The sequence below is a fragment of the Zootoca vivipara genome, chromosome 3, assembly GCF_965207765.1.
Source record: "Zootoca vivipara chromosome 3, rZooViv2.hap1.1, whole genome shotgun sequence".
Taxonomy (NCBI): Eukaryota; Metazoa; Chordata; class Lepidosauria; order Squamata; family Lacertidae; genus Zootoca; species Zootoca vivipara.
This window is the reverse complement of record NC_142586.1, coordinates 40,699,147-40,712,184: the sequence shown is the minus strand read 5'-3', so window position 1 is coordinate 40,712,184 and position 13,038 is coordinate 40,699,147. Positions and strand designations below refer to the sequence as shown.

General features: G+C 41.7%; 1 protein-coding gene across 1 annotated transcript in view; it reads left to right on the top strand.

Moving 5' to 3' along the window:
* The first annotated feature begins 10,513 nt into the window (after positions 1-10,513).
* GABRR1 (gamma-aminobutyric acid type A receptor subunit rho1) overlaps positions 10,514-13,038 on the top strand; it is a 31,225-nt gene continuing 28,700 nt past the window's right edge. Inside the window, exon 1 of the mRNA XM_035109407.2 lies at positions 10,514-10,763. Coding sequence (XP_034965298.1) covers positions 10,642-10,763 — 122 coding nt within the window. The 5' untranslated portion in view covers positions 10,514-10,641. The remainder of the gene's footprint in view (positions 10,764-13,038) is intronic.

The window sequence follows — 13,038 nt, the reverse complement described above, 5'->3', positions numbered from 1 at the left end:
AAGGATCAAGCAGAAAGATTCTTTAGCCTGCTTGAAAACCAGCTTGATCAGCAGACTCTCATAGGGGTTGGAAAAGGCTCCTTTCCTAGATGCTAAAGGAGTCCTCCCTCCCAGTGCTTGTGGCGGATTTTCATTGGGACCATGGCACAGAAGGGTTAAACTCTTCCTCCTCAGCTTCTCAGGTCCAGAAGCTGCCTCCTACATCCCTCAACCGCTAGTTACTTTTTTAAAAAAGCATTTTTCTGGAATCAAATAACATGGAAATAAGTGCTAAGCATGTGTTATATTCCATTAGTTCTCTGGAAGTGGCTATTATGGGACCTTTATGTGGAAGGTCAAATATAATGCGAAAATTGACAGTCGGTGAAATGTCAGGGATATGTGGCCATTTGGAGGCTGCTCAGAAAGCCAATTCTCCAGTGTGCAACCATGCCACTACAAAGCCTGGCCCTCACTAAGGCTGTGTACACACTCCTGTTTATTCTGTGTCCAGTGCACTCCCACTGTTGGTTTGGGAAGTAGTGTACACACATTATCTGCAACAATCCATCTCTCTCCTATCATTTCTTATGAAATACTGTGTTTTGATATGGTTTTCCCCGCAAACCAGCTTTGATCCAAAAAGAACAACCTTGCTGTGTAATATGTACGCAACCATAGTTGCTTGTCACTGAAACTCACCTTTCTTTTGCATCCATCAGTTTCCACTGCAGCTGTGGCTCTTACTTCTCCAGCTAGAGACAGACAATGCTTTTTTAAAAAAATAAACTCCAGGTGCCATTTGGAATATAGGATACTGGCTCAATACTGTCTTCAGTTATGGCAGAGGTTCACTTTATGCATTTTAATTAATTCATTTAAAAACAGTCCATTTTCCACCATGTATGTCTCAAAGTGACGTACAACAGTAAAACATACAATGCACAACATTCAAAGTTCAAGAATTTAAAATTGCAAAAAAGAAAAGAGAATGAGAGCGGGGAAAACACGCCTGAGAACCATATACCAATATTGCAATTGCCACTCACTTCTTCATTCACCTGGGACATGTGTAGGGAGAAAAAGGCTGGATAACCTAATCAAGGGGAGAGTTTTCAAATGCACATCAAGTAGCCATACCCACCTTTGTGGATGGCAGGATCTCGAACAAATCTAGATTAATAGAAACATGTTGAGGATGAGCAGGAATTATGTAGCCTACAATCTCTGTACACTTGCTTATGGTTTCTAGCCTTCTCTCAGAAACTGGCTAATTCCTGTTATATTATTTAAAGTACTGTAATCAAATATTCTAAGTTCAGCAGCAGAAGAGTCAGACAAGGAATGCTGAAAATCAGTGAAGCTGAAAGATAATTTTGGCTGTGAGTGAGTATTTATACAGTGTCTAAGGTGGGGTGGTGCAGCAACTCCCAGATCCATCCCCTGGCAGCTTCTATTAGGGTTGGGAATGTTCCCTCTCTGAAACCGGAGAGGACCCTGGAGTGCAGAATGATGCAAATAGACTGGTGATGGGTACAGACTACCATCAACACATGACACTGGTGTTTAAAGACCAGCACTGGTTTCCATATAGCCTTCACTAACGTAGGCCCAGGACACCTTAAGGACCACCCTACGCAGTAAACTGCAAGTCAGTCACTGAGATCATTAGGGGGATCATTAGGAGTCATGCTTTGGGTGTTGTGGGCCAAACTCTATGGAACTCCCTTCCAAAAGAAGTTAGGCAGGCACTGTCCCTACTGAGTTTCAGGTGCCTGGTCAAAGTGTATCCTTTATCAAGAGGGTTAAGTAGCTTGTTTTCCCTGAGTTTTTTTAAAATCAGTTTTTAGTAAAGATTTTGTTGTGTTACAAAATAAACAAGGAAAAGTAAATATAGTGTCTCCACTTTCAATTCATAGTCTTACAGTTTGTTTACATTTAGTATGAGACACTATTGTCCTAGACATTGTGCAACTGGGGGAAAAGTGAGGGGGGAGAGAGGGAGGGGGGAGAGAGGGAGGGAGGGAGGGGGAGGAGGAGAGAGAGAGAAAGAGAGATTTGGGGGGGGGGAAATAATGATCTTTTGTTCTATTGTATAGTGTTTAATTACCCTGTCTGCTTTCCTCACAGAAAACAGTACTACCGTAACTGTCAGTATTCAGTGACTATAACTAACTCTTTAACTTTGCAGTAAAGGGCGTACCCACACTTAACTTTCCTCTGCTGTTTCCAAGCATGTCCTGTGATTTAAAGCTCTGTGCCCTTCTCTTTTTGATCTGGAGCTTTCCCTGTGGAAAATTTACACTTTAATGACAATCTGCAGAAAACTTGAAATTAATGTTTGCTCCAATTCAGCTTTAGATTGGACACAGAACATTTAAGCATGGACCTCTGCATGGAAAGAGCAGACAAAAGGCAAGTGTGGATAAGCCCAAATTTATTAAAGGTACCATATTGTATATGGTACCCTGCTTATTTAACTTATATGCAGAATTCATCATGCAAAAGGCTGGACTAGATGAATCCCAAAACGGAATTAAGATTGCCGGAAGAAATATCACCTTTTAATGAGGGTGAAAGAGGAGAGCGCAAAATATGGTCTGAAGCTCAACATCAAAAAAACCAAGATCATGGCCACTGGTCCCATCACCTCCTGGCAAATGGAGGCAGTGAGAGATTTCACTTTCTTGGACTCCTTGATCACTGCAGATTGTGACAGCAGTCACGAAATTAAAAGACGCCTGCTTCTTGGGAGAAAAGCAATGACAAACCTAGACAGCATCTTAAAAAGCAGAGACATCACCTTGCTGACAAAGGTCCGTATAGTTAAAGCTATGGTTTTCCCACTAGTGATGTATGGAAGTGAAAGCTGGACCATAAAGAAGGCTGATCGCCAAAGAATTGATGCTTTTGAATTATGGTGCTGGAGGAGACTCTTGAGAGTCCCATGGACTGCTAGAAGATCAAACCTATCCATTCTGAAGGAAATCAGCCCTGGGTGCTCACTGGAAGGACAGATCCTGAAGCTGAGGTTCCAATACTTTGGCCACCTCATGAGAAGAGAGGACTCTCTGGAAAAGACCCTGATGTTGGGAAAGATTGAGGGCACAAGGAGAAGAGGACGACAGAGGATGAGATGGTTGGACAGTGTTCTCGAAGCTACGAACATGAGTTTGACCAAACTGCGGGAGGCTGTGGAAGACAGGAGTGCCTGGCGTGCTATGGTCCATGGGGTCACGAAGAGTCGAACACGACTAAACAACTAAACAACAACAACAACCATATTGTATCAGTGGCCTGTTATCATATCCCATGTGAATGATCAGAGGAAGCACTTTCTGAGGCTGAAGTTGAGAACTTAGACTCATGAAGGAAAATTTATTCAGAGAAAACTAGAAAGCAGGGTGGGGGACTTCCAAAAGCTCAGATTTGACAGCACTCTTGATGCCAGCCTTGGGTGTCACCTTGAACACATCTCCCAACATAGCAAGGACTCGTATTAGCCAGTACAGTTACCGTACATTCACTTGCCAGGCTCCTTCAGAGAGTAATTCCTGGAGTTTATTGCGCAAGTGGAGAGTTCCTAGCACAGTCTGATAGAAGACAAGAAACTGAAGAACTGGCAGATGGCATGAAAAGGAAAGCTGTTGGTGAGAAAGAGCAGCCTGGAGTTGAGAGATTTACAGTAGAAAGGGTGTGAGAGAATGGGAGAGCTGGTAAGAGACAGAACGAATGAAGCATCTTAAGGGGGAGATGGAGCATTCTGGAAGGGGTGGTCCTTATTGGAGGGAGGGGGGAGAGAATGAATGAAACAGGGTTGACATAAGGGACAGAAGAGAAAAGGGAGTTTGGGTATTGAGGTGCAGAACAGGGTCTGTGGGAGTTGAGAGACAAAAGTGAAATTGAGAGGGAAAGGATGAAGGGAGGGGAGTGTGAGGGAGTAACATAAGGGAGAAAACAGAGGGCCTGCTGTTTTTTGTGAGGGTGCAAATAAACCCAACTAAATATTTGTGAGGGTGCAAAAGGTTACAGTGACAAAAGCAAGATGGACAACAGCTGCAGTGCAAGGGCAATGTTGTCAGTGTTTTGTGTGGAGATGTAAATGAAGTATCTTGGTTTGAATGCTGTTGTTCTTTTAAACAGAGCAGATCTGAGCAACATCCGGCCGCATTAGCTCATGTTGGCATGTGGCCAATTTTCAGGAGCAGCATTTGAGATTTCTGCTTCTTGACTGCATTCTGCCTTGCTTATTCCCCTTTCTTTATACAGTATACAATCCATTTAGGGATTTACACAGGCTTAGATGCACATGAACTATATTCTGCCTCTGTTTTTATTTTTGCTCTGGTTTCAGGAGACCTGGGGTCATGAGTGTTGTGGCATTTTATTTTCTCCTATAAAAACTGCTGGGAGAATTATAAGAGAAGATAAACTGCTCCAACCATTCATATACGTATTGAGAGATACCCCTGGTTTCACTCTATTTTAATGTAGCCTCTGACTATCCCCATTTAGTTTTGGAAAGCCCCTGAAACAGCCAACAATGGTTTTGAATCTGCTTGCAGCTGTGCAGATATCATTATGGCACCCCTCTCCAAATAACGTGTGTGTGTGTGGGGGGGGGGTTAAATGAAGAGCAGATGTCAGCAGTAAAAAAACAAACAAACCAAACCCATGACCACACAAATATGGTAAAACTGTATCAGACAGGCTGGGGATGTGGAAATTATTTCCACGTGGGACAACAAATGAATCAGTTCTGTTATAGCATCCCTCATTTCAAGCACTTTGATTGTTCCTGACCTTGTAAGCTTTTGTCCCTATAATATTATTTTGTCCAGGGCTGGGAGCTAAGGTTGAGTACAGAACGAGATAATACCACTGCATTTTCAAAAAGATAGCTTGCTTCATATTCTTATCCTAGGTTAAGACTCTCAACTATTTTCTTTCTACAAAAATGCCATCTGCTGGTTATTTTACTGAATTTATTTATTTCTAGGGCTGTAAAACATGTATCGTTTTTCACCTGAGCATCCCATGGCATTTCACTCAAGATGTGGAGCCGATAATGCCATTTTTCTCCCCCAGCAACTTAGATTAATTAGAACCAGATAGTGATGCGAAATATAACAGGAAAGAGTTTTATCACTGTACTACTGTATCAAACAAACAAACAAACAAACAAACAAACAAACAAACAAACAAACTGTACTACTGTACGGTATTATTACAGAGATATATGGAAGTCCTAGCACAGAGGTGGGGAATCTGTGGCCCTCTGGAGGTTGCTGGACTCCAACTCCCAACCACCTCAGCTAGTGCATCAGGGATGATGCAAATAGGTGTCCAAAAGCAACCTGTGATGAGTAAGAGATTCCCCATCCCTGACATAGGTAATAAGGCACAAATAGAATGAATATAGAGACTGCTGATTCCAATTAAATTTTCCTGGAGTATAGAAATGGAGGAATAGCAACATGTAAAATGTGGACTATTTCAACAGTGATATGTTAAAATATATTGTCCCTTTCAGGGAAAGGAGATAGAGCCTTATGAGGGTTTTCCCTCCAGGAGGTACCCAGCTTGGGGGCTTAGTACTGTGGGACCGAAATAGATGTTCAGGTAGTAGAAGCATTTTCATTGTGAAATTTATAACAATCCGGTTGTGATTCTTATGGTATAAGAGGTACTTGACATTGGATTTCCTTCCCCTTCTGTTATGGTTGTATGTATGGAAGTTCCTGCTTTTACAGTATGTATAAAATAAAGGCAGGAGGGAAGAGGAATATTCCATGCCAAGCACACACCAGCCATGCATGCCTTTAAGATTACAAGACTCAATGTAATTCCCTCTTAGGAGGGCTTACTACCCGGCTTCTCTCTCACTTGCAGCTTGTTCAGAAGGCTGCAGCATATTGGGTTGGTGATCTGAACCTGTGATGCTTCCCCATTCCTACACAACAGAAGAAAGCCAGCCTTGGACACTTGACTGCTCTAAGTGAGATGTTAAAAATAATACTATCACTCCCATTTCCTGGCATAAAACCACAAAGCTGAGAATACTCCCTCCACACCCATAGGACCTGATCCTCTGGCTTCTCCACACTTTTCAGAAAATCCAGGCCCCAATGGGGTTCAACTGCACTTTTGCCAGTGCCTACAGAGTACCTCTTTCTCTTCCTGCCTGCATGAGGTCTGTCTCAAGACCTTAATGACTTATTTTATATCTAAACTGCTCTTCAAATTGCTAACTTGTGGTCGACAGAGCAACATAGTACATGTCTAAAAAGCTGAGGGAATTAACAATCTATGCAAGAAAGAAAACAAGGGAGCGACTCAGAGAATTGTCGAGTTGGAAGGAACCATGAGGGTCATTTAGTCCAATCCCCTGCAATATGGGAATCTTTTTGCCCAACGTGGGGATCGAGCCCACGACCCTGAGTCTCATGCCTTGCTGAGTGAGCCAGCTTGTCATGAGAACATAAGAAGAGCCCTGCTGGATCAGACCATAGGCCCATCTAGTCCAGCATCCCGTTGGTCAACCAGATGCCTATGGGAAGCTTGCAAACAGGACCTGAGCACAACAGCACTCTCTCCATCTGTACTTCACAGAGACTGGTATTCAGAGGTATACTGCCTCCAACACTGGAGTGTTAAGAAGTGTGCAGTTTGCACACAAGCCTGCAATTCTCACAGGCAAACCTGACACTCGGCATGAAACCTGGAAGCACTCCAGAATTCATGCAAGAATTGCAGGCTGCACACTTTATAACATAAGATAGAACAATGTCATCATAACTAGCAGTCTTTCCGTTCATGAATTTGTATAAATCCCTTTAAAAACTATTCAAGTCCCACTATTTCTTCTTGGAGCAAATTTGATTGTTTACCTATGAACTTTGTGAAAAAGTTCTTTCTTTTATCTGTCCTGAATCTCCCATTCAGCTCATTGTATGTCCATAAGTTATAGTATTATGTCAGGAGTGGGAGAAAATCTCTCTTTCTCTTTACCCACATCATGTATAATCTTATTCACTGCTATCATATTTTTTCATTTCATTTATGAATCACTTTCCACGAGGCATCCCAAAGCCATTTGAAACATCATATGCACATACATACACATACACAGAAGCCTCCAGTTAAGGTTGAACCCTTGAGCATCCCGGGGCTGTGAACCTGTTCCTTACAGGTAAGTGCAAGCCCACCCAGGGCAGGACATCTCCCCACTTCCTGGACTCAAGAACTTGGGACACATGACACCTCTGTCTTTTCAGGATTCAGCTTCAATTTATTGCATAGCTGCCAAGTTTTCCCTTTTCTCGCGAGGAAGCCTATTCAGCATAATGGAATTTCCCTTAAAAAAAGGGATAACTTGGCAGCTATGATTTATTGGCCCACATCCAGTCCATCAGTGCCTCTGGGGACCAGTCTATCACCTCAATTGCCTCTCCTGGTCCAGATGGAACAGAGATAGAGTTGGGTGCCATCTGCATATTGGTGGAACAGTCATCAGATGCAGCAGCAGTACCTGGAAATTCAACTACAGGTAGGTAGCCGTGTTGGTCTGAGTCGAAGCAAAATAAAAAAATTCCTTCAGTAGCACCTTAAAGACCAACTAAGTTTATATTTTGGTATGAGCTTTCGTGTGCATGCACACTTCTTCAGATACACTAGAAACAGAAGTGTCAGACCCTATATATATACAGAGGGTGGTGGGGGTGGGTGGGAATGGGAGATGGGCTGATGGGAGTGGTAAACCTGTAGATGGGTGTTAATGGCTGCTGATGGCTGCAATTAGTCCTGGGCTGAGGTGCTAAAGAAAGCTTGATCATGCATAATGAGATAAGAATCCGATATCTCTATTCATCCCAGGTGCTTCCATGGTTTTAAGCTTGGTAATGATTTCCAATTCAGCAACTTCCCTTTCCAGTCTGTTCCTGAAATTTCTCTGTAATAAAACAGCTGCTTTGAGATCTTGTATAGAATGTCCTGGGAGATTGAAGTGTTCTCCTACTGGTTTTTCGGTCTTATGGTTCCTGATGTCAGATTTATGTCCATTTATCTGGACAAACAGGCCAAACCCTACGCCAAAGGATAAATGGACATAAATCTGACATCAGGAACCATAAGACTGAAAAACCAGTAGGAGAACACTTCAATCTCCCAGGACATTCTATACAAGATCTCAAAGCAGCTGTTTTATTACAGAGAAATTTCAGGAACAGACTGGAAAGGGAAGTTGCTGAATTGGAAATCATTACCAAGCTTAAAACCATGGAAGCACCTGGGATGAATAGAGATATCGGATTCTTATCTCATTATGCATGATCAAGCTTTCTTTAGCACCTCAGCCCAGGACTAATTGCAGCCATCAGCAGCCATTAACACCCATCTACAGGTTTACCACTCCCATCAGCCCATCTCCCATTCCCACCCACCCCCACCACCCTCTATATATATAGGGTCTGACACTTCTGTTTCTAGTGTATCTGAAGAAGTGTGCATGCACACGAAAGCTCATACCAAAATATAAACTTAGTTGGTCTTTAAGGTGCTACTGAAGGAATTTTTTATGGAAATTCAATATCATCAATTGAGACAATGATACCAAAGCCAAGGTGAAAGACTGGCTGTGATATCAGTAATCAGATTGTTGTGTTCATTCAGAAACCACCATGAAAATGGATGACTGATCCACGGAACTATTGCACAAATACCTAGATTTTATTTTTTTTAAAATAAATATCAGAAATAAATAGATGAAACGTTGTCTGCCTCTTGGGTAACTGTCACCTGTTATCTGATGGTAGGGCTAAACACTCCATATCTTATTATATTGTGTCGAGGTGCAATCAATTGTTCTTGTTAATGACATGTGGAGAACCAGTTCGGTTTGAGTGTTGGACTAGGATCTGGAAGACCAGGGTTCAAAGCCCCACTCAACTATGAAGCTTATTAGGTAACCTTGGGTCAGTCACTGCCTCTCAGCTGAACCTACCTTACAGGGTTGTTGTGGGGATTAAAGGAAGAAGGAATAACCATGTATGCCACCTTGGGTTCCTTAGAGAAAAGTGTAGGCTATAAATGCAAGCAACAACAACAAAAGAGAAAAAAGGCGTGTAATGAAGTCAAATTACATTGCTGCATAGTTGTTTGTATTCGTAAGACCATGCAAAATGTGATGCTTGGGGCTCAGTTTCTCTGATAACACAACGTGTCAGCCTAATATGATATTGTTGGCCCTTTAAAGTCTTTCCAAAATCTGGCACCTCGAAGGCAAGCTGCTACTGACCTGGGCCCTTCAACTGTGACAGTCTGGAGTTGCTGCAAACACCCTTTCCACCATGGCAAATGCAACCAGTAAGGTTTAGGATGCTGATCTCCCCTCCACTGCATATTCCATCTCCGGGGTTTGGAATTCTCTGTGAGTTATTGGGAAGGGAACAACAGGTGCAGCTATCTTTGGGTTAGCATCAGAGGTCAGCATTGTTGGGCATGGGCCAAGGTTCACACCCTAGAAGGAGGCCCACTCCCAACCCCTGGATGCCACTGGTTCCGCTGATGCTCCTCCTTACTGTTATTGTCTGTTCACTTGTGCCCTTTAGCAAAGTGAGCAGCAGCAGGAACAGGGAAATGCAGCAGCACCATCTTCTTGCCATGCCTATTACCCCTGGACAATGCACAAATTGGGCTCAAACGGAGAGAGGCAAGTGAATGGGAGGCACTGACAGTAGGGAAGGAATCCACATCCAAATTATGCTGAGTTTTCTAAATCCTTTGTTAGAATTCATACCCTTTTCATGAAATGCCAAATACTGGCAACAATACTACCCAAACTTGTGGAAACTCTTTATCACTTTCTTTTCCTATTAGATTTACTAGTCTACTTTGTTGAGATGAGAATAATAAGCAACGATTAGCTTATAAATATCCAGCTCTGGAGATGATTTGAAATTCACTCTGTGCAGATCTTTATCACCTTATAATTGGATGCTTCCTATATCCAGGCACCCTGGCACACAGTCAGCAATAAAGCATAAGCCACAAGCCCTGCACGTTCCTTGAAGCACATCAATAATGGCATCTCTATACACAACAAGGACGGAGTGCTACCAGATTAAAATAGTATCTTTCATGCATAGAGTAAAGCAGTGAGAATGAAGTCCTGGTATATGATGCACCTCAGAATGGCTGCTTGTTAAAATCAGTGCTGGTACACAAAGACATCTGAACAGGTGCTCCTGTTACCCTCCTTTCTGTTTAAACTGCTATGCTAGACAGCCTTTGAACAGCCGGACAATCCTGGCTTTCCAAGAGGGGAATGACAAATATCATTTTCTAAAATACCTGAAATGCTTCACTTTAAACCAATTTGTACAATAGCCTGTTTCAAGCGAAAAAGAATAATTGTTCTGTGCAGATCCATGAATTCTACACTGTTTGAAAATCCCTGCCATCTGACGTAGAGGGATTTATAGGTTTAGTGGAAATTGCTTTCCCCACTGTCCAGATTAAATACTGTGGGATGATTTTTCGTATGAGTAAACATCCTTTCAATAATGAACAGACTGATAATGTCTTAAAAGGAGAAAAAGGATCTTCATTTTGGTTTTCTTCTTCTTTTGTGGACTATTTCTGGACATAAGACCAGAGGATATCATGTTGACTGTTCATAAAATGCAGTTTAGCGTTTTCTTGCTGTTTTGGGCATGGGTTTTGTCCACAGAATGCAGAGCTCACTGGCAAGGGAAAGAAATTCACGAAGTCTACAAGAAAGGCAGGTGAGTTGAATTGTCAATCTGCAAGGCAAGAAATGATGCAGTATTTCAGATGAAGAAAATGGCCTTAATGGGTCAAACTAGCTGCCTCACATTTGTACAAGAGATCTTCTGTTCTTTGCTTTTAATGCTTTGTGTTGCTCCCTTTTCATTTAGTGTTTTGCATTTTTACAACTCAACATACCAGGTGAACAAATGAAAAATTCAATTTACTATGGCTTTCTAGCTTTAGGGAAGAGTAGCAGGAGGAGTTTAACTGGCATTTATTAATCAATATTTTAATCAATGTATTGATGTTACTGAAGGACTGTGACTAGATATAGATATTACAAGAAATTTACAGACAGATTCCAATGTTTTTCAGTTTCAAATTTTGAATACATATCCAACACATAAAGATGTGTATCTTTGACCGTCATGCATTCAACTTTCTATGTATATGTATATGGCCATTATAATTACTTATATTGTATAAGTGTTTTGAAGGGGAAATAAGTCAAATCAAATGGCAAACTGTTGTGGAAAAATAGGAAGAGTTATAAAATTCCCCCTACATTCCTGATCTGCTTATTTCTACAATGAAGATGCATTATTTTTCTTGGGCTGATATAATAAGGAGAAAACATACAATTGTTGGAGATCAGAAGGGATACTGATGGTCCATATATTTTTATCTGTTCAGTATTTCTAATATTTCTAATATTAACTGCCAGTTGCCCAGTTCAACATTTTACAGATTAGATCAGAGACTATGACATTGTAGTTTTCATTACAAAAACTGTTATCTAAGACATATGCTAAGTAAGATAGCCATAAGTCTCTTAATTTTTAAAAACCAGTTTTACATCTTATTTTAGCATAAGCTGTGAAAATGATTGTAATTAATAGAGTTGAGCGTGTTGGTGGTGGGGAGAATCTAACATTTTAAAGCAATATAACTCCACTGATTTAGGAAGGCCAAGAGGTTCAGTTTCAAAACTATTACTGCAGTATCAGTACAGTATTTGTGTTAATAGTTTATATCCCAAGGTAAGTTAATTCAAGGAAGTTTGTGGAAGGAAAGTCCCCTCTGCACCCCCATGGAAATCCTCTCCAGAAGGCCAGGAGGGCAGAACCTAAACAGTGTGGGGTGGGCTTGGGGGTTTTGGGGTAGAGGGAATTGACTTATATGAAGACCTCTGCCTGATGTCAGGGTCAAGCACCCTCCTGTAGCAACCTCTTGAACATGAAGAGGTTGCTGTTTCAGGCCAATGGCCCATCTAGTCCAGCATCCTGTTGTCACAGTGGCCAACCAGATGCCTGTGGGAAACTGGCAAGCAAGGTCTGAGCAGGAGAGCACTCTCACCTCCTGTGGTTTCTAGAAACTGATACTCAGAAGCATTAACACCTCTGACCTTGGGGGCAGGCCATAGCCATCATCTCGCAGTGGAAGGATGAGGCTTTTCAGGGGCCTACACAGGGGAATAACTTTTCTTCTATTAACTCCCATAAATTATATTAGGATCCAAGCCTATGAAATGCTTTCAGGGCTGGTATCAAAATAGGTAAAGGAGATACCAGTCACAGTTGAATGATTAAATTGATAAATTGCCACACATACTAAAGAAAAGTGACCTTTGCTAGTTTTTACTGCCAAATAGATTAATACAATGTAAGCAAGTGGAACAAAACCTTCAGAAGCATGTGTGGCAAAGACACTTAGGGTGCAGCTCTAATGCTGCTTACCTGGAAGTAGCCTCATTGAATTCAACAGCACTTACCTCTGGGTAGACAGGTTTAATATTGCACTGTCAGGCAGTGATCTATGATGTGAAAAGGGTGTGTGTCACAATTTAGTTATAATTTAGTTATAATTTGCTTATTATTTGCTTTTCAAACACATACACCATCACCACTTGGCCTAGGACAGGCCTTCAAGGACATAAATCACTGTCCTTATGTTCTCCTGTAAAATGTTCGAGGATATATTGATGCTTAAATTGCCTGATCTGGTTCATGCCTTCCAAAAACCATACTTTTGTGTATGCTGCAGCTGACATCGATCTCAATCACACTAATTTCCATTTCAAATTGTTTTCTATGGGATGTGGGAGCACAGAAAAGAAATGGAAAGCTACAGAAGACTGTGAAAGAAAGCAGTAATTGTTGGCCCAACAGCCAATTGGCAAGACATAAAGGACTCATCAGGTGCCCTGTGTTTATTCCAGCAGGAGTTCTGAAAGATTCTATTCACTGGTTGCATATTGGAATGACATACACCTGATATAGTCTGGGCAGA